This window comes from Phymastichus coffea, unplaced genomic scaffold, assembly GCF_024137745.1.
Source record: "Phymastichus coffea isolate CEN01 unplaced genomic scaffold, Cenicafe_Pcof_1.1 PCOF00068, whole genome shotgun sequence".
NCBI lineage: Eukaryota > Metazoa > Arthropoda > Insecta > Hymenoptera > Eulophidae > Phymastichus > Phymastichus coffea.
In genome coordinates this window covers 320,097-343,414 of record NW_026706879.1, presented here as the reverse complement: position 1 = coordinate 343,414, position 23,318 = coordinate 320,097, and the positions used below count along the sequence as shown (strand labels likewise).

The 23,318-nt window shown below is 35.1% G+C and overlaps 3 protein-coding genes across 6 annotated transcripts; 2 read left to right on the top strand and 1 right to left on the bottom strand.

The window, feature by feature from the left end:
* Nucleotides 1-119: 119 nt before the first annotated feature.
* On the top strand, nucleotides 120-3,965 carry LOC131667568 (cell death-inducing p53-target protein 1). 4 transcript variants are annotated; one of them, XM_058941063.1, is made up of 4 exons: nucleotides 120-415; nucleotides 1,193-1,322; nucleotides 1,578-1,734; nucleotides 1,911-3,965. In XM_058941063.1, the coding sequence occupies exons 2-4, from the start codon at nucleotides 1,208-1,210 to the stop codon at nucleotides 2,014-2,016; spliced, it is 378 nt and encodes a 125-aa protein (XP_058797046.1). In that variant the 5' UTR covers nucleotides 120-415; nucleotides 1,193-1,207; the 3' UTR covers nucleotides 2,017-3,965. The 4 variants fall into 4 exon arrangements, with proteins under 4 accessions (XP_058797046.1, XP_058797049.1, XP_058797047.1 ...); XM_058941066.1 differs by lacking the exon at nucleotides 120-415 and adding an exon at nucleotides 458-850; XM_058941064.1 differs by lacking the exon at nucleotides 120-415 and adding an exon at nucleotides 832-967.
* Nucleotides 3,966-4,159: 194 nt separating this feature from the next.
* On the top strand, nucleotides 4,160-8,294 carry LOC131667564 (pyruvate dehydrogenase phosphatase regulatory subunit, mitochondrial). Its single transcript, XM_058941052.1, has 14 exons — nucleotides 4,160-4,213; nucleotides 4,406-4,737; nucleotides 4,804-5,016; nucleotides 5,143-5,306; nucleotides 5,426-5,589; nucleotides 5,658-5,841; nucleotides 5,908-6,113; nucleotides 6,184-6,499; nucleotides 6,562-6,719; nucleotides 6,787-6,935; nucleotides 7,006-7,303; nucleotides 7,377-7,556; nucleotides 7,626-7,826; nucleotides 7,908-8,294. The coding sequence occupies exons 2-14, from the start codon at nucleotides 4,505-4,507 to the stop codon at nucleotides 8,115-8,117; spliced, it is 2,676 nt and encodes an 891-aa protein (XP_058797035.1). The 5' UTR covers nucleotides 4,160-4,213; nucleotides 4,406-4,504; the 3' UTR covers nucleotides 8,118-8,294.
* A 199-nt stretch (nucleotides 8,295-8,493) lies between these two features.
* LOC131667561 (CCR4-NOT transcription complex subunit 1) lies at nucleotides 8,494-22,937 on the bottom strand. The gene is made up of 18 exons (XM_058941048.1): nucleotides 22,215-22,937; nucleotides 20,380-20,592; nucleotides 19,874-20,311; nucleotides 19,514-19,798; nucleotides 18,495-19,435; nucleotides 18,106-18,253; nucleotides 17,470-18,021; nucleotides 16,332-17,095; nucleotides 15,756-16,260; nucleotides 15,380-15,673; nucleotides 14,133-15,265; nucleotides 13,851-14,057; nucleotides 13,646-13,772; nucleotides 13,201-13,569; nucleotides 12,528-12,918; nucleotides 11,980-12,332; nucleotides 11,357-11,805; nucleotides 8,494-9,353 (listed from the first exon to the last, which is right to left on the bottom strand). Exons 1-18 carry the CDS (start codon nucleotides 22,314-22,316, stop codon nucleotides 9,275-9,277), a joined length of 7,350 nt encoding a protein of 2,449 aa, XP_058797031.1. The 5' UTR covers nucleotides 22,317-22,937; the 3' UTR covers nucleotides 8,494-9,274.
* Nucleotides 22,938-23,318: the final 381 nt, after the last annotated feature.

Here is a 23,318-nt window from a genome sequence, read left to right as displayed (position 1 = left end):
AATTAATTTAAGCATGTGACAATTTCTTTGCATTTAACCGTAAACTGTTAACGATTTTTTTAAGAGCAAGTGCGACTCGTTGGAGCGTACAAGAAGAGAAAACAGCGTGTCTCTAGAGCTACGCGCGTAAAGAATTTTACGCAAAAAAGTGCGAGCCTGCAGGAAGGGAGCGGTAGCGGTAGCGGCGGGGCAGAGGCAGATGAGTGTGCGCGTAGCACGATTACATTTTTCCTCGGTTCGCTCGACCATCCGCTCCCTCAACTTGGCACGTCCTGTTTTTATTATTGCGCGAGGTTGTGTTCGCGAGAGTGTGTGTTTTTGTTTTGCGCTGGCTGACGTGAAAATTTAACAAAATAATCACTAAACAGCCGTGGCTCTTTTTTACTCGTATATCTTAGCAGCTCAACAACCGCAGGTGAGTAGTTTGCAAATTAAAGCGAGTGAAAAAGAGGAGTGACAGTTCAGTTTGTGTGGTGGAGAGTCAGACACGCGATTTTGTGATCGATCGCGTGGAGAGCGCGGCCAACCGTAAATACGCACTATTGCTTAAGCAAAGAAAGAGTTGCACGCGACTTTCGCAAGCAACGTCATGGATATTTTTGGGAAATAGGGAGAATGAGAGAATGATGGAGCTTGTGAAAGAGCGATAGTTCTATTTGGGAGAAAGAATAGTAAAGGTTTATTGTTATATCCCTCGGTCGTGTTAATTCGTTTCAATTTTCAAGGCCGCGAGTTCAGATATTTTCGGACTTTTAGAGAAGAAACCACTGCTGTGTTTATAGATTTCTACTGTCTGTTCTTTCGTACTACGATTATTAAGTTCAATCAAGTGTCACCAGTCATTTTAACAGTAAATTTACATTTCTTATTTTAAACGGTTAATCTAAGCAATGTTTCTGCAAAGTCAAGTTCATTAAAAAATATAACTGCAGCAACGCTACTACATGTAAAAGGCATATCAATCAAGGTTTATAAGATTATCTCATTGTCATAATTGGTACTTATAAATTCTGTTATTTTAAGTGCTTTTCATAAAAACTAATTGTAAATATTTAAAATATAAAAGTTTCTTGTTTAAAAAAAAATACAATAAAGAAAAGCAAAGCAGTGTTTTGTACAAATCATCATATTTCACTTCAGTTATCCAATGTCAAGCTTGTTTGAATAACCTTGTGAATCTCATCTGTTGTAGGAAGCTATAAATACCATGAGTCGATCTGGACCACCACCTCCATATGATTATCCTCCAACAGCTCCACCAAGCTATTCCCAATGCGTAGGAGGTGTGCAACCAGCAAGCCCATTCACACCAGCTAAAACATGTAAAGCATTGTCAATGTCTATCAAATGTTTTTGCAAATGTTTCTTTGTTCATGAGAATCTATTATCTAACTACTATCATTATATATTTTTTGTTCAGTTGTTTTTGATGATAACATTTTCAAGTTTTTGTCTTATGATAATATAATTTCAAGGATATCATTTGATCAAAAATAATCCATGAATAAACTCATAAGTTCATTGGCTTAGTAATATTATAAAATAGTAATTAAATATAAATTGCATTTTTTTTAAAGATGTTGAAGGACCTACTATTGTAACAACAATTGTGCCAGTTGGTCCTGGCCCTACACATACGATATGTCCACAATGTTATGCTGAGATTGATACCACAACAAAAACTGAACCTGGGATGATAGCTTATATTTCAGGATTTATAATCGCACTATTAGGGTAATTTAAATTAATTAATTAATTGAATTGCTTTTTGAATTTTTAATATAATTTAATTCAATTCAATTATAGCTAAATAATAAATGATTTTATAATCCTGATTATAAATAAAATTGATAATGTAAATTATAAAAAATTTCGATTCCCCTATATCTTTAAGATATAATTTTTTATAGATGTTGGGCTGGGTGCTGCTTAATACCATGCTGCATTGATGACTGCATGGATGTTCATCATACCTGTCCAAATTGCAAAGCCTATCTTGGTCGTCATCGAAGATAGATTCAAACAATGATATTGTTAGTTTATGGAATTCTATCTCAATAGTTCATTTTTACTTGTAATTGCAAAAAAATATTTATCCTAATTATGGACGCAGAATCTCACACAGTTGCCTTGTTTTTTCTTAAACATTCCTAGTAAATATTTCAAGGTATACTTTTAATCTCTAATCGCATAAATACATGGAATTAAGTCTGGAAAAATTTGCAAATGCACATTTCCATCTAATTTGTTTACGCGAAAAATGATATTGCGCCATTACGATTCTTTAACTTAATTAGTTTCATTATCAATGAAGCTCAAATGATAAATGCAAATTAAAGTTAAATTGTAACAACATTTTACAAGAGAAAATGCAAACATTTTTTTAATTCAATTTAAATAATAAAAAAAATTGATTCTAGTTAATCAGTGATTTAATCAACTAAAATCAACAATTTTTTTTATCATTGTGAGTTATCAATTTCCAAAAGAAAAATGTACTTTAGTACCTGTTTTGTCCTGTAAATGTATGATTAGCACAATACTTCATTTGAAATTTAATTTATTACTTACGTCGACATCTAAAAATTATATAGGTACTAATATTCTGACAGTGTTACAATGTCGTAAAACTAGTTTCGATTTTCTTAATTTACAAGAGACTATATATTTACTTATTTTTTACTATGATGCAAAAGTGTATATTGTACATCAAAATGTCAGTAAAAAGCATTGTGAATTTGTCTTAATATTTTTACGAAAGCGTTATAGAAAAATTTATTCAGTCTACATATTTATATACAATGATGCTTTATAAAAGAAAGAGTATATGTTGTCAATTTTCTGACAGGACAGTGAACAATGTCATCAATAACGTACATAAATTTAAGAAATCAAAAAAATACAAATTTAATTAACAATTTACAAAGAAAACTATGTCATGATTTCTTTTCAACTTTTGCAAGTTAATCTTTCTATATAATATTTATTGAAATGTAGAAAAAAACGATTATACTGAATTTTTGTGCAATACGATATTAAATTATAATAAGTAAATCATTAAACGAAAATTTTTTTACAAGTACAAAGTTACATATACGAATTAAAATACTGTTTAATTATATTATAGCATAAAAAATCTAATCGACGTGTTCATTCTTAATTAAAACATTCTTATCATTTAAAAATCAATATATGTATACCCATTTGTACACAAACGATAGAAGTACCTCTGTATCTGTTACCATGTTCAATGTTAAAAGTATATGTCAGAAGTTACATAATATTTTGACTTATACTTGGCAGCTTTAGGATTAATGATTTATACATCTTCAAGTATTAACAATGCAAAGAAAATATAAATAATTGACAATTAATTTAATCCTGTAATATTACACTGTAAACATTTTTGCTTTAAAATGTACAAGTAGATTTTTCATTAATCTGAATGATACTAACTGATGATTACCTTGGTTAATTTGTTACTTTATGTTATTTATTGTACATACCAAAGATATTTATATTCATAAGTTATATTACATCAAAAATTTTTACAGTGTAGTTTGTGTTCATGACAATGTTATATTTATATGTTATCACAATATTTTTCAATATTACAATCCGATATGTTGCATAAATTATGCTCATCAAATACAATTCTACGATGTTTTAGAAAAATATTTTATTAGAAATCATGCATTTCACTGAAAAGTTCAACGATATCACGAGTTTTTAATATAAACATTTGAACAAATAACGAATATATATTTACACAAAAAATTGCACAAAATAACAAGATCCTGAAAAATGGCTTCAAAAATATATAATTCAATTTAAAAGTTGAATTTATAAACTCATTAATATTTGTACATTTAAAATAATGAATCAAACTATTTAATTTTGTTAACTTTCAATAATAACTTGTTTGTGTACTTTACTTATATACAAAAATAAAAAGCAATTTTTACTTACAATAAATTTTGTATAATTTCATAAAATATCCTAAATAATACATTTTTTTGATTTAGTTGCTGAACATATATGAAAAATAAATTATCTCTGATGCATTTCATTATTCTATCTTCACTCCTGTACTTTTCTTGTTGTGAGTATTTTCAAACAGCTGATTTTCTTATAACCTTTTAGTTTTATATATGATACCCTGGTTTTGTAACTGACCAGGACCTAGAAAGCTTCAATAAAGCATGATAGATAGGTGAATACATACTTTACATTATTAAATTCATAATGCACTGTTTTCAATCATTTCTTTACATTTAATATGTTCAAAATTACTTTTAAAGCGTTAAAATCTTTATTTACAGAATCAGTATAATAGATTTTTTACATAATTGAAGCAGTTTTAAATCACTTTAATTTATACAAGTTTTGTATTTTTTTATTACAGGTGAAACTCATACAATTAAAAAAGCTTCCAAATAGCTCAATTTTGATAATGAAGTTTTATAATTGATTACGACATCTAGAAGTTTATGTTTTCTCAAATATGTGGCAACGAACTGGAATCTATTGCCATCAGTTTTTGACAAAAAAAGTTAAGCTATGCAATATTAGTCATAAAATCATTACAAGGACAAATATCTCATCTACAAGTGATGATGGTCTTCCAACAGAAGCTGACGTAGTAATATGTGGTGGTGGAGTGATGGGAGCTGCAGTAGCATATCATCTTGCTCTGGCAGGATGGGGAGAAAGAACTGTTCTGCTGGAAAGTAGCAGGTAAATTTTAGATATGATAATAAAATTTCCAATATTTTACATAATTATGGATTATGAAAATTAAAGACTTGGTGGAGGAACCACATGGCATGCATCAGGACTTGTTGGAGTTTTCAAACCCTCACTTCCTCAGGTGAGATTAGCTCAAGATAGCATAGCTTTGTACAAAGAACTTGAAGCTAAAGGCTTGCAGACTGGTTGGAAACAGTGTGGCAGTCTTTCTTTGGCACGCACAGGTGATCGCATGACTGTTTTCAGGAGGATGAAAGCACAATCTGTGTAAATATTTATAGAATATTTATTTAGTGATAACAATTTAATTTTGTTAAAATGATACCCTATGATAATCAGTCATTTTAGGAGCAGTAGTTTGCTAAAGATAACTTAATTGAAATACTATTACAGATCTCTGGATATAGAATGCTATTTAGTATCACCTGAGGAGATTCGATCTCTTTGTCCTTTACTAAAAGTTGATGATCTCTATGGAGGTCTTTGGATTCCTGGTGATGGTGTTGGTGATCCTTACCAAATTTGTTTAACCCTTATTGCAGAAGCTGTGAAAAATGGTATATTTTATCTATTCATTTAGTATCTATTCATTTAAAAATATTTGCTTTGCTATCTATTAATTGATTGATCTATTGATTGATCTATTGATCTATTTGAAATCTATTATGATTATCAGGAATTCGAGTTTATGAAGACTGCAAGTTGTTAAAAATTAAAAGCACAAATGAGAAAGTGAAGGCAGTGGAAACTACTCGCGGATCAATCGAGTGTAAATACTTTGTAAATTGTACTGGCTTTTGGGCCCGAAGCGTAGGAAAACTGAGCGAACCTTATGTTAAGGTAAACATAAAAACTTAATCTCTACGATGTTTTATTAAAATTTATATCAATTGTATTCCTTTATTCAGGTTCCTTTACATCCAGTAGAACATTATTATTTGCATACTAAACCAATTCCTGGTTTGAATCCAATGACTCCAGTAGTTCGAGATCTAGATGGATATGTCTATTTCCGTGAAAATAATGGGCGAATTCTAGCAGGTGGCTTCGAACCTGTTGCTAAACCAGTATTTGAAGATGGAGTTATACCTGGTATATAAGGAAAAGCTATTACGATTAAAGAAGGCGCAACATTTATTTTATTTTTTTTCTCGTTAGAAAATCCAAATGATCGTTATTTACCACCTGATTGGGATCACTTTCATGTACTACTAGAACAGATGCTCCACAGGATACCAAAGTTAAATGACGCAAAGCTCGAGATACTCTGCAATGGTCCTGAAGCTTTTTCACCAGACTGTAAGTGGATTATTGGAGAAGCGCCCGAGATTAGAAACTATTACGTTGCTGCTGGAATGAAAACAGTGAGAATCGTTTGATTTTTTTTTCAAAGATGAATATTTATTTTATTTCACATCTTTGGGATGTTCTTAGATTGGAATTTCAGCAGCTGGCGGAGTAGGTCGGGCCACTGCTGAGTTAATCACTAAAGGAATGACCTCTGTCGATTTGTACGAGTTGGACATAACGCGTTTCCTTGGTTTGCACAATAATCGTAAATTTTTACGCGATCGGGTGAAGGAAGTTCCAAGTTTGCATTATGGCCTCATCTATCCACATCATGAATTTAAAACCGGTCGAAATTTACGAATGTCACCAATTTACCCCAAGCTTAGAGAAGCAGGTGCTGTGTTTGGGCAAGTGATGGGTTATGAGAGGCCTACTTGGTTTTCGAACAGTAGCGAAGTCGGTAAGCACGTTATTTGTCTTAAAAAAGTGAAAATTATTATTTCAAGTGTATTACTGAAACAGATATAGATCCTTGCGACGGTTCGCAAAAGTACAAGATTGCTTACACCAATACATTTGGCAAACCGCCTTGGTTTAACCATGTAGAAAATGAGTACGCTGCGTGCAGAGAAACAATAGGTCTAAGCGATTATTCTTCCTTTACTAAAATCGATCTTTGGGTAAGTTTCGTAGTATAATTATATGCTCATTAGTAAACTATTTTATTGTGCTTTTTCTTTCATTCAGTCGAACGGAACCGAAGTAGTAGACTTTCTGCAATACTTATGCTCAAACGACGTTGATGTACCAGTTGGAAGCATCATCCACACGGGAATGCAAAATCATCGAGGTGGTTACGAAAATGATTGCAGTTTGGCCCGGATAGCTCCAAATCAGTAAGTCTTGCAGCAATGAATCGTGATTTTTGATTTTGTGGTAACTGGTTAATTTGATTAAACATTGCAGTTATATGATGATAGCGCCAACGATCCAGCAAACTCGCTGCAAGTTCTGGCTAAAAAAACATTTGCCTTCCGACGGCTCTGTGGCCGTGTCGGACGTCACTTCGGCTTACACGGCTATTTGCATTATGGGACCTGCTACACGTCAATTACTGTCGGAACTGACTGATACTGATTTGAATCCGAAAAACTTTCCATTTTTTACTTTCAAGGAGTTGGACGTTGGATTAGCTAACGGTATTAGAACTATGAATTTAACGCACACTGGAGAACTTGGATATGTTCTGTACATTCCTAATGAAGTATGAATCTCGATCTTTTCGATGTTTCGTCAGTGCTTTTGCTGGTAACATTAAACTTGATTTTGTTTTTCAGTTTGCATTACATGTCTATACACGCTTGATAGAGGCTGGCGAAAAGTACAAAATTAAACATGCTGGTTATTACGCTACGAAAGCCTTGCGAGTTGAAAAGTTCTACGCTTTTTGGGGACAAGATCTAGATACGTTTACCACACCCTTAGAGTGCGGTCGGGCGTGGAGAGTCAAGTTCGATGTGAGCAATCTTTAACGAACAATAAAATAATTACCTAGAAATGTAACATAATTATTCTGCAAATTGTAGAAAGGAGTGAACTTTATTGGCAGAAATGCTTTGTTGAAGCAACGAGATACAGGTGTGAAACGACAATACGTTCAGTTGCTGCTCAACGACCATGATCCTGACATCGATACTTGGTGTTGGGGTGGTGAACCGATTTACCGAAATGGACAGTATTGTGGAATGACGACAACTACTGGATACGGCTTCACGTTTAAAAAGCAGGTAAAATATCAATACGATATTAATCATCATGTAATGCATTAATAGAGTATTTCATTTAAAAAATAATGTGTTGGTTTGCAGGTTTGCTTGGGTTTCGTACAAAACTTAGATGCTCAAAATCAATCTCAAACCGTCACCAATCAGTACGTTTTATCAGGAGATTACGAAGTAGACATAGGCGGTATAAGATATCATGCAAAGTGCCACCTTCACAGTCCGAATTTGCCTACAAAGTTCCCTGATCAAGAACGAGACGCCTATCACGCTACTCGAGATCATCAAACAGTATGATAAAATTCAGTTTAAAAGCTAATGAACATTACATTATCATTTTAATGAATTATTACCATCGCCTGTATACTTGTATTATTGAGATAATAGAATTAAAAATTTTTAAATAAAATATGTTATTGTTAAGGACACAAAGGTAATAAATATTGTATTTCTTTGTTCGATTAATGCCCTATATTATACTATATTTTTTAAAAAATATTACAAACCATACATAAATATGCCAAATATGAAAGCCTTGTTAACTTAGAAATTTTTTCAGCTAAATACACTCAATAGTTCAGTTTAAAAAATGTTAATTAAAAATAAAATTGAATCAGGAAAAATAGGGAACTGTTAATTAGGCAAAAGTGTTCAGTATTGTAATGAAATCAATGTTTATAGAAATTTGTTCTTATTTAATAAATGTCATTCGTACATCTTTACATAACGTTTTCGATTTTTTCCTTGTGCCTTTACAAGCGAAAACAAACACTTTTTTGTACAATATTACATTGAAGTACCACTTTTCATGAGAATAAAGAAACATACGCTTGGACATTCTTTTCGCGTTCATTTTAAACGCGCATCAAAATTTTTCTTATTTCGCTTAAATAAATCATTATGTGAGACTTCAAACTATTTCACTCAACACCTTGTTTTTTTTAATTATTCGTATCTTAAACTGATCAAAATTATCAGAAGAAAGTATCATTAATATTTATCATTGCATTCTATGAAATGCCACTGTGTCTCTCACATATACTTTTTGACATTTTCTTCATAATTTTTATTTTATTGTATATATCCTACAAAGTATATAATACAATACTAAACACACCTACTGGTGAATACATCATTCAGAAAGACACGATTGAGGAGACTTCATAGAGCTTCGTTGCTTGTCTCATAAACCTTATTTATTACTTCACTTGTGCAACGAAAATCCACCATTTATATTAAAATATCAACATAATAGTTGCATTATCTCTACTTCACTTACTACTACTGCTTAAAAGTAATTATATGTATATATGTATATATTTATATGATTATCAGCTATGTTTGAAAAAATGTTAAACTTCGAAGTATGGTACACCTAAGTCAACAACTTTTTACACACTTATTTTCACTGAATATACTGTACAAGAAAATCGACATTGAAGAAAAACGTCTTATCACTCTGGAATTTCTGGTTCAGGAGTTGGTTGCACTTGTCTTTGGACCATACATGAACGAGCTACTGATTCGAATAATCTGAAAAAAATAAAAAAGCACAGAATTAATACTACGATTAATGAGCCCAATGTTGTTAAATTAGTTTTTACAGTAATAAAAAGTTAAATTAACTTTCAGTTTAAAACAAAACATACTACTCTTTTTAATTTTTATTACTTACTGATTACCGAAAGAATATGTTATTAATGATTTATTAAAAAAGAATTTACTATAGTTGATTATTTTTGAAAGTATCAAATGAAATTAAAAATACAGAAGTTAAAAATCTAAAGAATAACAGATTCATTTTCAAAAGAAAACCAAGACGAAAGTAATAAAAACAAAAGATTATAAAATTATTTCTATTACTTTTCTGCAAGTTCAAATATTGATAGTTTTTTTAACTTTTTAAAATGAAATTTTGTTAAATTCTAAAAAGAATTATAAACATTTTGATAAACAGAGCTTAATATCATGAAAAGTGCAATAAATTCTGCAGTTAATAACGGAATGATTGATTTGAAAATATACAATAAGAGTAAAGAGTATAAGCTAATAACTAAATTGGATGTGAAATGTTTATTCTTCTTTTTCTAGTGATGAATGAAAAATAAAATTTAACAAAAGACTATTACGTGTAATAATAATCCAATGAATGGACAAAGCTCTCACGACGAAACGTTGCAGGAAGTAATAAGAAGCAATTATTTTGAGAAACCCTTTCACTGAAGCGGGGTGATTGAGTCAAAGAATCTTAAAATAAACATGAAAAATGACAACTATGTAATTTCGGGTACTCAGTTTTAAATGTAAATTAAAAATGCTTTCTTATCACAATTTTTAATAGAGCTTTTTGAAATATCCGTTTCACTACTGAGACTTAAGATTTTTTCCAAACGTGCACGAAACAGAGATTAGAAAAAAATATATTAAAATGAAAAGCTTTACTAAAAATGGTGATAGATAGTTACGTATAAAAATATAAAATAAAAATCAATAATACTGAAAAGAAAATATAGATAGAACTAAAAGTAACTATATTCATTACTCTCTACTGTCATAGGATGTCACACTTCTTATAACGGTCATTCTAATCATTATAACTTATATAAAAATACACACGTATACATACACCAATTAAAAAATTAAAATTAAATATAGAAATTGTTGTTAGAAAGATCAGTCCAATAATCTCATTAAGTAATTCATAGAATTTATTTTTTATACTGATCTCTTACTCAAGACTTCAAATTATGGCATATTATTTTAAATTTAAAAAACGTGTGTAAATATTAATTTTTAGAATAATAATGTAATTTTTAACCTGAAAATGTACAATAATTATTTTTTAGGTTTTACAGAAATGTAAAAATGTTTTAACATCGATGTCTTTCATTGAATTAAAATACGGATTTTAATTTATGCATCAGTATTATTAGTCTTATCATTGTACTTACTATTTTGTCATAGTGACTAATAATTATCCTTTTTCAGATAACACAAATTAACGAAAATGGCAATTAAATTTTTCCAATATAACATATTATCATGATAAAGTGTGAATAGTAACGAGCTCAAATAATCTCAACGATTTAGCTAAAAAAAGGGATTTGAATATCATCTTACAATGATATAAACTTAGATCATGGCTATCCGGATAGTGTGACATCCTAAGATTGAAACATGGAAAGCTTCCATTAATTGGCACTATGAATATCGTAGATAGAACAATTTAAATATTTTACTTTATTTGCATATAGTAATAGAGTTACGTATACGATACTTTACTGTTGAGGCAATAGAAGAAGCACACAAAAAATAATCCAATAGAGAACGAGAATTACTGTCAAAAGAATATAATGCACTAAAGACAAATAATTCAGAAAATATTTATGAAATTACTATATTTCGGAAGTATTCAACGTAAAAATATTCAATAACAGAAATCAACAATAGAAAAAAGAACAGTATCCTATCGATAAAAAAATTAGTATATCAAACAAATTAGAAAAATCAGAAAAGTCGTGAAATAAAACACTCACTTCTCAATTTCCGGAGCACAGTGAACAAACTCGTGATGCCAAAACTTGTAGCTTGGATTCTTGATAAGCTCGATGAAGGTAATGAGAAGTCCCCATGGATGCGGTCTATTGACGATCAATCGCTCTAATAGAACACGAGTGATCTGCTCTTGTATGGCCTCGGTGTTAGCCTCTTGGAAAAGATAAAGCAGAGTGCAACTGAAGTAATGAGTATGGCTGTTAGGATAACGCAACTGATTGGCAATCGCATTCAAGAATAAGTAGCGGCCCTCAGTATCTAAGTCGACCGCTAAATTCTGGAATATATCCATGTGAGCCGAGTGCGCGATTGTAGTCATATTTGGTGCATGACCCTTGCTGCGAATGAAAGCAATCGCCTGAGTACCCACGTAAAGCACCAATGCGTTCATCAATGGGATGTTGTAGCGCATACCAGGTTCCTGTGAAACCTGGTTCATGCAACATTAGATTAGAAATATAAATTTTTTTATGTTTCACGTGATTATAACAGCTGTAAATCTATATGTATTTTTGCTTATAATTGAGAAAAAATTTAAGCATTTGACACACCACAAATTTTTACACTAATCATTATAATTTCTTTTCTAAAAAAAAACAAATACCTGAAGGTTAGTTCTAAGATCACCGAGGAAGGTAACTGGAGCACGAGCCTTTAGATACGAGTCTAGTTCTTTTTTAAAGTTTTGTGGCTGTATCTGTGTAGCAAAGTTGGTAATGACACGCGGTGCAAGTCCAATCTCAGCCAGCATATCGACCTTCAGGTTGGGTGTGAATGGATCAGGCAGACGCATATTGCGTGGGAATGCGCTAAGAATCAAGTTGCGCATTTGAATGCAGTTCGGCGGAATGACATCGCAAAAGCCGTAATGGTAGTCGCATAGAAACTCAGGGAAGTCGTGCAGAAGGACAAGCAAGACTCTGAGTGTTCCTTTGTACAGGAGTGTTACTGGTTTTGCTAAAATTTATCAAAGTAAAATAGAAATACAAAGATTGATTCAGTTTTTATTTAAAAAATGTTATTTTAGTAACAATTATTAAGTATACTGTAATTCAAGGCAATATTAGACTAAAAGTAAATTATTTCATTTTAATCGAAAAGTACAGGAAATAGATTATAACTTGATAAAAGATCATTTAAATTTACACTCACCTAACTCAGCATTACGAAGATAGGGGGCTAAATATTTGAACAGATCGACAAGTAGTTGCGCGTACAATCCCCAGCATCTCTGTTGCGGCATAAGGGCGAGCATACGTCCAATAAAGACGCGGTGCGAGACAAGCTCGAGCCACGCGTAGCAGAAGCCAGGTGCCTTGGCGGGTCGCAAGATGTGGAAAGTGTGGCAAAATGCAGTGAGTACTTGATAATTGAGAGCCTCGAGAACAGCTTCTGGTTGGCACAGCTCGAGGAACAACATGATGAAGATACGGTGATAGGGCAACTGTTGGAAGTCAACTCCACGCATCTCGTGGTCTTGTAGCAGTACCCCGGCCACAATACCCAACACCTTTTTCCAAACGAAAGGATTGAGTAAGAGGTGCTGTTTTTGTTATTTCATAAAGTCGTGTTAATGAAATAAAGTTATAAAAAAACTCAGGTGATGATGTGTGCATTTCCTTCACCATGATTCAATGAGAAAAACAAATGGAAAACAAAACAAAACAAACGCGTCAAACGAAAAAGAAAAAATTAAAGCCATAAATTTGATAGATAACATTTTACAGATAAAATGTAAGTTCATCACAACTATCTATTGTTAGAAGATGAGAGCTTGCTACTGACATGAGTGCTATCCCACTGCATGAATTCTGGCAATACTCACTTTGTTTAACAAGTTGATCTTGGTATGAGTGTTGGCCGTGTCACCAGAGTGCTTGACGAGTAATGCAACCAATCTCACAAAAGCGTCAAGAGTATGGAAACACTTGGCTCTGATAACGGATGGAGCAGCATTGGTTTCAGCAAGTGCACGATAACAGTGATCGACACACATCTGAGTGCTGAGCTTGAAGAAGCGCGTTATCAAGTCGTCTGTTTTAAGGATACCATGAATATTCATTTGATGTACAAAAACGCCAAAGGCCTTGGTTGGATCACGGGAATGCGTTGGGTTATGATACATGTTTACCCATTCACGAAGGAGATACTCAGTTTTCTCCATTAAACCTGGCGGGTCTTCGTAATCGCGAGTCTAATAAAAAGAGTTTATTACTTAGTACACATCAAATGTTAACTCATGACAATATTCGAGGGGTTAGTTTACTTACTCTAGCATGAAGCATGCCAGAATGGATATGAGATGTCGGACCAACAGGTGCTCTATCACTGAGAACAGTAGGGTCATTGTTTATCCGCAGTGACTCCAACAATGAATTCAAACGAAACAGTGATATTCTGTAAGCAGGTACCAATTATATTGTTATTAATTTTGAACTCAAGCACAAACAAACAAAATTTTAATGCTAAACTCACCCTTCAGGCGTAGCTCTATGAACAGCCATTCTAGTGAGTACCTCAACAGTGTGGTAAAGATCATTTTCGTTTACATGAGTAGTTTGTCTTTCATCGATCAAATACAATTGCACTAGCTGCATTGCAAAAGCTGTTGCAATTGCGCTTCCATTTTCAATAGCCGTGGCTAATGCAACATCGTAGTTTTGAAGAGTCAACAGATGAGACCTAGGATCAAAGCATCAGAATTATTTATCATGAAAAATCATCGAACAAACAATGCCAAGACAAAAAGATATAAACCTAATAAGACAATCGATAGCCTCAAAATTGTACTTGAATTCGTCCCTGTTCTCGATGACACATCGGCTAACGTTTTTGCTAACCCAGGCCATGCCATAAGCTCTCTGATCTTGCAAGCACTTAAGTATTCTAAGATAAACTTCTCTGTACCGCATGAGAATCTCTGAATCCATGATACCACTCGATATTGTTGGTCCATCTAATAAGCCATCCACGGCTTTTTTTAATAGCTGTAGAGCGACATTACCATCGCGTGATCTTCTTGTTAAAATTACCGCTTCGAGCAAGTTATGAAGAGCTGCCTGTTGAGGTGGTGGTGTCGCTGGGCCCATGGTAGCAAGAAGAACTTCAACTTCTTGACCAAGTTTTTCCAAAATGGTACCAACTTCATCGGTACCTACAGGAGCGTAAGCGGCGACTTGTTGTACTGTCGGTGGTACGGGCATTGCTGCTTGTGCGTTGGCAGCGAATGTTTGAATTGGTCGATCGGTTATGGTTTTCGGCATGAAGAGAGTTTGAGTCTCACGCTCTGATAACGGCAGGAAGCCTGGGATGTTGCGGGCAAACTCTTCGTAAACTGTCATTTGCTGAGGTGTCACTCCACCGACTTTGAGCCTTATAGGTTCCGGCATACGTTCAGCCTGATATTTGGCTAAAGGATCACAGTAACGTCTGCCTTCTTGTCTAGCAATTTTCCTTAGTTCAATTTCATTTAATAATCTCTTATCTATTTCTGGAATAGCCTTCTCGATCGCAGTTTTCTGCACAAAAGCGCAAACGAGTTCCATGTTGTCAGCCGCGATGATATTAGCAGCTTGTTCGGCAAGCTCTTTTTGTTGGGGCGCAGTACTGATTACAGGCATCAAGAAGGCCTCCTTCAGGTTCGTACTGATCGCAGCGAGCATTTGGTCACGGCAAGTTATCATTGCCATACCGGCGGTTAAGTTGCGCACCATCTGACGAGCTGCTGTGCGCATCTTATTTTCATCTGGATCGAGGGCGAAGTCCTTCTTTACAATTTGGTCCGTGGTGGTTAAAGCGATCTTGATTGAACGGTCAACCACTGGGTGGATCCATTCTTGGATTGCTCGCTCAATGGCTTGACGCACAAATTGCTTCAAGTGTGGTTGAACCTACAAATGACAAAATATTATTTTAAGATAGAATTATACAAATAAGATAATTAAGAGGAATTAACTTAATAATAACAAAGTTTTTCACTGATAAATGTAAAAATTTATATTTACCTGGAATAGAGCCAGATTGTTGTTGATAGAGATATGTGGAGCGATATTGGAAATAGCAGTAATATTGATATCCATATAGCTGAATCGAGGTTCAGGTGGTCCAGTCGGCAGTGATGGCGTTGTGTTAGCGACTGGTACTAGCTGTTGCTGTTGTTGCTGCTGTTGCTGTTGTTGTTGCTGCTGCTGCTGTTGTTGCTGTTGCTGTTGTTGTTGTTGTTGTTGCTGCTGCTGCTGTTGTTGTTGCTGTACTACAGCAGGAGATGGGCCAATCAAATTCTCCGGTTGTACCTGCTGCTTTAGTTATAAAAATCGTGAATTCATATGCGACAAACTGTATTTCTTGTATCTGTATAAAGTACGTTAAATAAAAACTTACTTGTTCTTGATGATGTTGTTGATTAGCCGCATTGTTTGCTACGTCTTGAATTTTCTTGTTAGGTTGGGATAACTGATACTCAATATGTAGTATCTTTTCTGGATCTTTCAGATATATAGCAGGTTTAAGTTCGGACACATCAATATTCAAGTTTTTGCAGAGCACCTCGATTTCAAATTTGAGATTTAACTTGAGATCTGGCTCTTGATGAAGTTCTGCCAATACATTCATTATCGCCATGGTCCAAGGATTTGGTGGTCGAAAAACTCGGCTTTTAGCACAGCTTTCAAGTACTTTGGCAACAAACGGCACCACGTATAACAGCTCTTGCTGACCTTTACAGTATGCCTCAACAAGTAAGCTTTTTAAGTCGATATCCACTTGTAAAATTGGTTTGTTTCTGCCAAGTGTCAGCATGCCGAGCCAGTGACCAAGATTCTTCAATAGAGAACGATCAGAAAAGTTGGCTATACCCTTGTCGCTACGTAGCAGTACTCGGATGTTTCTAGGGAATGAAATATTTTATTTTATTTTATGAGTAATTTATAACTGAGTTTGTATTGTAGAAATATTTACCTGAAAGTCTCTCTCGTGACCATTTTATTGACATCTGGAACCTTGAGACAATCCAAAAAGTTGGAGTACAGCACGTGAAAATTGAGTTCGATACTTGCCCTCTTCATGACCAAATACTGAGCCATCCAAGGCCAGTATTCTTCCGAGACAAGTTCCTTGATTTCATCGCATTTCTGCTGTAGATTGAGTTGACTCAAATTGTTGAAAATAAATGCAGTCTTATCTTGCAAAGTCTCAGGTGGTGAACTGATCTTTTCTTCCTTGTCAGTTGCTACCAATAAAGTATCGATATTCGTAGCATTGGCAATTGATGGTCTAGCCGACAGCGAAGTGGTTGGTGTAGTGGTAGGTTTCGCTGGAGTAGTAGTAGTGGTTACAGTGGTTGTTGTGACAGTCTTGTATGGCGCCGTTGTCGAAGTAAGCATCAACAAGAGCGACTTTGGCAAAACTGGACCTTGCGGTCGATTTGGCGGCTCTTTTCCTTGCAATCCATACTCCACGTATTCGATTAAGTGAGGTGGAAACTCATTGAAATGAGGTATGCCACGCACATGCTCGCAATAAGTGCTGTATTCTTTGAGGCGAGACTTGAAACGATCAAGTGCGGCTAAGCCGAAATAATACATTTTGTGGCCCTCGGGTTTGCGTAAAGCATCCAAGACGAAACGTAAGGCGAGACCGAGAGACATATAACTGTTGACCAAACCTCGGTCGATTATTCCGCCGAACAGCTGAGCTGTGGTATGCAGTTCTTTATCTGGGTACTTGAGAAAGACGTACATATAAATTAGTACACAGAAGTACTTCTTTGGCTCAAAGCTCATCAGGTTTCAAAGTATCTCAGTCATTTAAAACTTTTTATTTTAGAGAAGTTTTAAAATAACGCAAAAATAACCATTTTATTACGTATTTATACTAGTAGTAATTTTTTTATAATGAAAGAATTAAAAACTGCTTATAACTTTTTTATAAAAATTGATAACTTACTAATCAACGTTACTTTTGTAAAATAAAATTTTCAACGTTTATTCTTTTAGTATTTTGTTAATGATTAATAATATGCCAATGAATAATTTATAGCTTATTATTTGATTGATAACTGCGTGAATCATACAAAAATGAATGAAAAAATTCTTACTTGAGGAAAGAATCTGTACTCCTCAAAGAGGTTACGCAACATGCATTGAAACACGTCGCGTTCCCTCTTATTATTGGATTCGTCAAACTTCTTCAGCATCTCAAGCACCTCGTCGATAGACAAAGTTGGATGTGGTGGATGATTGTAAATTCTCTGGAAATATCCATTGGCTTCGTCTTCGATTTCTTTTGAGACATTCGCACTGATGTCCAACAACAAATTGGAAATCTCGGGCATACGTGTCTTCTCCATAGTCGATGGGGGTCCTAGACGACTCAAGCCACCTATGGCTGCACCACCGGAAATCACAGACGAACCCTGAGTGCCCACTGGGCCAGTATGCAGCTGCGATGATAATGGCAGCATAGAAAATGGTGATGCCGAAGGTCCCATTAGACGCGAGGGTGAACCTGGTGCAGATACTAAAGGGCCTAATGTGCCTGGCAGATTGAAAGCTGAATTGTTTGGCGGGCCTAGATTCGAATTCAGATTCATCGAGGCTAGACTTGAATTTAAGTTGGTTATATTGTCCACTTGCTTTGGTGTGAATAACTAAGGTAAACAAATAAACGAGGTTAGTATTTTGTTGTTTTTTCCCGCTTTCCGAGTCATATTTCAAGGGTACAGTTAATTTACCTGTCCACCAAGAGTTGGATTAAAGGTTTCGAGCGCTCTGTGTCTAAGGACTGTCGGTGGCATTCTATTTATAGTTCCTTTGCTCAACATCAAACTACAATTTTGTACCATAGCTAATATAGCGTCTGCGCATTCTTGAGAAACACTCCTAAAGGTAATCAAAAGACAAAAGAACAATGACAAAAAGTAATACGATTAGATGTAAATATTAATTTTAGATTAATTGAAAAAAATTTCAAGGAAACATTTGAAGCATCTTTTTTTTCAAGGAAATGTTACATCTGTGTTTTCTAGTAATTTTTTCACTGTGATTAAGTAGAAATATTACCGACAGTAATTTTTGTGAATTTCTATCATAGAAAGTGTGCATGTACACCACCCAAACTCACCCAACACAGACTTGTAGGCAGTGCAAAATGGTAGTGAGAGTTTCTTGAGGCAACTGAGTAGCCTTGGACACATTAGGATCGTCCTTCATTCCAGGTCCAATCACCTGTGGACATCTTCTTTGTAAAAATTTAACGCAAGCGGCAACAAATGCTTCACCATGATCACGAATCTTATCAGTTAGCCACTTTTCCAATTTCAGGTACTCGCGTCTCGAAGCTAAGCAAGCTAGATCTATCACAAAGGGAAATGACTGGGCATTGAGGAGTGCCGATAAGGCTTTGAGATCTTGCGCAACATCCAAAATTCGCGATAAGCGTGTTTGGTCGTGATCACCGCGCAAATACCATTCGGCCATCGAATGCATGATAATAGTCTTGATTTTATTGTTGGAGTGCCACGCGTGGTGGAGAATCACAGCGCTGTTCGGATGATTTCCGAGGAACATTGGCATTAAAGCACTCAGCAACTCTTGTCTGAGTATCGTAATTGGTGGACTAATTTGCAGAAGTGCTAGGACAAGTAAATCCGGACAATGTTGCAACGGCCATTTGAATATTTCTTGTACTGGCCCTCGCAAACCTCTCTCGGCCATGTGTAATAACAGTTCGACAACGTTTACTGATCTCCATGTTTGGGTCTCTTTACTGTCACCCTCGGGTGCAGCTTTAAGTACGTCGACCGGGACTGTGTGATATGCATAATCAGCAAGACAAAAGATGTCTGGATACTTGAGTATGTGCTGTATCAGCGAGAACTGGCCTTTAACGTTCTCCCAGTGGCGATAAAACAGCTCCACTGGGAACATATCTAGTGGATAGCCTTGTGTTTGTAGACCGAGTCGTAAACCTGTTATCAATAGACTCAGACCTTGCCGATCTTTGATAAGAAAATCTGGATGGTCGAGTTTTGCTATCACTTCATTCCACGATAGATTTGGATCCTAAAATAACAATCAACAAGTTAATCGATAATTGAAACCGTTTTTATTATTCATATATTAATAAATTGTGTTACTTACAACTTCCTTCACAGCCTGTACAAAAACTTCGACATTCCAAGTTGTAGGAGCATCCGACGACTTTTCCTTATCTTGGTGAGCGTTGGAATTTTCCCAGAATGAATGTAAACCACCTGAATCCTCGAGACCAGTGGAAGTGCGCGCCATGTAGGAGAGGATTTTGGCGACACATCTTGCCGATAACTCGCGAGCGCCAAGGTTCGAAAGACTCGAACGACAATCTTCTACGCTATTCGTGAAACCATATCCCAATTCCATTATTAGTTCTACGAGGTTAGAGTTGTCCTAAAACACATTGTAAAGGTTATTAGTCTGAACGAGCAGATACGTAAGTTGACAATGAGAAAATAAAAGTTTTACAATTTGATTAGCAGCCATGTTTAAGTCAATGTCTTTCAATAAAATTTCCCCGTCTCCTGGATACAATAGTGGTGCCAAGACCACTGGTACCAGTTCGCGGGGAAAATCGCGTCTCAAGCAACTTAAAAACTTCTCTTTGGAATCCAAAGAGAATTCAACTTTCGTCGATTCTTCAAAGACGTAGGTAAGAATGAGATGTAAAATCTCTGGTGAGGAATCGTGGAGTCCTTCCTCGATTTGCTTCTTATTATTGTCCGCGTTCACGTAGTTTTTTATTAACTCGGTCAATTGCTTTTGCACGTGTTCAACGGCACGAGCGGATATATCAGAATCTTGGCAATGGTGAAGAGCTATCGCAAAAACGACCTCTTGAACAAGAGATAATCCTAGAACTCTACGTAAATGTTGAAAAAACTTTGCTGGTGCTGGAAATACCCGCTAAAACAATAAAGTTTCAATTAAAACTTTCAAAAAATTTCAATTTCTAAGAATTGATGTTGACTTACATTTTTGTGGTGAAAGGGATAATCAATTGCAAAACACAGATTAGAAACAAGGGATGGTTTGCACAGAAGGCTTTTACACTCTTGTTTCAAAAGTTGTACTTGATAATAATCCTTGGAATTGACCTCAGGTGGTTCTCCAGTTGAGAAATCAATATATGAGAACAAACAGCGCAACAAATGCCGGTCTGCCTCCAGTCCCTTCCACCTAACCAACTGTAAATAAAAATAGTTGTCATAATTATCTCAATATAAACTCATTATTTAATAATTTTATTATAATATTAAAATTAACAAGTGGAAAAAGTTAAATTGACATTAATTGTACCAACCAATAAAAAGTAAATAATATAAGAATAAATTTAATTTACATGTGATTTTACAATCAACTTACTTTTTCATATGTGAAAAAGTTATTGAATATTTATAATTAAATAATGGTAGATAAGGTAAGCTTTCCCTACAAACACAATTTCTCTTAAACAACTTAAGATACTAGAATCTCGAATTACTGATAGAAATCGATAAGTATTAGTAATGACTTAACCTGCAATATTTTAATAATCATAATCATTTTATAGCTTTTCTCAAAGTTAAGACTTAAAATATACATGAATTTTGTTTCAAATTGTGAAGATTAATTTTTAATAATTTATATTAATAGACTCATTTTTAATATCAGTTTGTGATATTGATCACTTTGCTAATATAAGTTATTGCTATTGTGTATGGTAAAAAATGAGGAAAGGAAAAATTTTTATTTTCATTTGTTTAATTACTTAAAAAATAAGCAGAAAAAATTTTTATGAATAAAATTATAGATATTAATATGTGAACAGACTAAGACAAAATATTTCAGATAATTAAAATAAATATGATCAATTGAAAGTATGTCATAATTTTAAAGATTAGTACAGAATTTATTATTATATAAAATTTTTATTTCACTGGATAAGTTCGGCAATGTATTATGAAAAAAATGCTACCAAGAATTATAATATTTATCAACGTTACTTTTGATCTCTAATATAATTCGATAATCTACTTTGATAAAAAAATTGTATTTTCATTGAAAGAATTTGCGTAGATTACAATAATTTTTTTTTTATGTTTATACCACAACAACACTTGTAGTAAGAAAATGTCGTTATCGTGCCATATCCTTATAATTTATAGATACCATTATATATATTTGTCATAGTCTCATGAACATTTACTTATCAATATATTTAACTAACTCAAATCTGCATGCAAACGTGTTCATTTTTAAGTAGGTCATTTGTAAGTAGTATCAAATAGGCAAAAGAATACATTGGCTCCAAAATAAATTCAACCAATACCAATTAGTCAAGTTAAATTAGCATCATTCTAAACTTCATTATCAAGAAAAGCTTTATTTGTAACTGAAGACAAAATTTGTACTGAAGTATCTATTTATATTGGAATGAAGTCCGGTATTGAGTTTTAGCGGATAGATTTCACCAAAAAATACAACGGTACGCATTGGTCTTCCGCAAAGGGGTTGCGTTGATAGCCAGTCTGGGAGAAAGCAGTAGGACATCAAATGGATCAACGAGGATGGAAAGGTAGATGGAAGGTTCATGTAAGATCTGAAAAGAAATATTATCGAGAGAAAAAGATATCCTCGACACGAACACACGCATACAGATGGACATAGAGCAAGAGGCGCTCGCGGGTGAGCATACCCACACACCCGCGGTAGTTAAGCATGTGTATGTCTGTGTGGTGCGAGAGAGAGCAACAAGGACGCAAAAGATATCCGCAGCAACACACGGACAAAGCTCGAGTGAGAGCGAGAGGTGCGCACGCATACTTACAAGCGATATTTCCTGGCAGCTGTCCCGAAAGTTTTTCTTAGCGAGGCTGTCGACCAAGTAACTGATTTGTGACAAAGTAAAAGACAACGAGTCCAGGTTCATAGTTCCATGAATCCGACCGCGAAAGCTTCAAACGGCAGGTTTGAAGCTTTCTCCGGTGTCTCGTCGGTTGATGATAAGTGGTGGTGGTGTCGTCGTTGTCGTCCCTGTCGGATGATGATGATTTCCCGATGTCGCCGTCGCCGCCGCCGCCGTCGTCGTCTTCTTCCTCTTCCTTTCTAACAATCCTCGATTCTTCCGCTCTGCTGCGATACTTGCTGCTGCCCGCTGCTCGTTGCTTGTGTTGCTGCTCCTGGACTAAGACCAACATCGGGGAGACCAACAAAAGGTCAAGTCGTGAGCACGACCACGAGAACCGAGCGCTTCACACACGCACTCTTCTCTGTTGGCCTCAACAGTAGCGGCGCGACCACGTCATGGCTACCTTTCCGCGAGTGAGAGAAAGAGAGAAGCACACAACAACGCGCTCTTGCGCGCGCGCCCAACTGGGCTCCTTACTTTTCGCCTTTCCTTTTGCGTCTTTTAAGTTGAGATTAATTCAAGCTGGATCTCTTCAAGACGACGTACTCTAAAAAGGTGTTGGAACAACTCCTCGCCTTGTTATCGCTGTGAGGATTATTGCGAATTGCGACAGAGTGGAATTAATTTACTCGGTGTTGCGACCAGTTAGAGCACTCGGTAGGTACTGACTACTAATTATCATGTCGGCTGGCGCGTGATTCTCTTGCCAACAGATCGAGCCACCGTACGCACGCTCCGTTTGCTCCGCGATATTTTTCCTCTCCTGAGGCTTAGAGTTCAGGGTACGTTCAGACGCGACGATAGGGCGATTCTATCTAGTGTATTCTAGTGAAAATTGTAGCGCGTGAGTGCGGCCAGTGGCAGGGAGAAGAGGGAAGCTTCTAGTTATGTACAGGTGACACGATGTCGCATTTGCACGTCGACACGTTGCTGGGTTTGAATAGCGCCACGTTTAGACGCTGTGAATTAAATGACAGTTCCTGTTAGTTATTTGTCAGAAAACTAACAAGTGATATGAATAGC

Coding starts and splice junctions, on each gene's coding strand:
- LOC131667561 (XM_058941048.1), bottom strand. CDS start 22,316: ATGAACCTGGACTCGTTGTCTTTTACTTTGTCACAAATCAGTTACTTG. Junction 13,773..13,850: donor CATAGAGCTACGCCTGAAGG/GTGAGTTTAGCA, acceptor ACCTGCTTACAG/AATATCACTGTTTCGTTTGA. Junction 12,919..13,200: donor AGATCAACTTGTTAAACAAA/GTGAGTATTGCC, acceptor TAACAAAAACAG/CACCTCTTACTCAATCCTTT.
- LOC131667568 (XM_058941063.1), top strand. CDS start 1,208: ATGAGTCGATCTGGACCACCACCTCCATATGATTATCCTCCAACAGCT. Junction 1,323..1,577: donor ATTCACACCAGCTAAAACAT/GTAAAGCATTGT, acceptor TTTTTTTTAAAG/ATGTTGAAGGACCTACTATT. Junction 1,735..1,910: donor TTTATAATCGCACTATTAGG/GTAATTTAAATT, acceptor AATTTTTTATAG/ATGTTGGGCTGGGTGCTGCT.
- LOC131667564 (XM_058941052.1), top strand. CDS start 4,505: ATGTGGCAACGAACTGGAATCTATTGCCATCAGTTTTTGACAAAAAAA. Junction 5,842..5,907: donor TGAAGATGGAGTTATACCTG/GTATATAAGGAA, acceptor TTTTCTCGTTAG/AAAATCCAAATGATCGTTAT. Junction 6,936..7,005: donor GCCCGGATAGCTCCAAATCA/GTAAGTCTTGCA, acceptor TAAACATTGCAG/TTATATGATGATAGCGCCAA.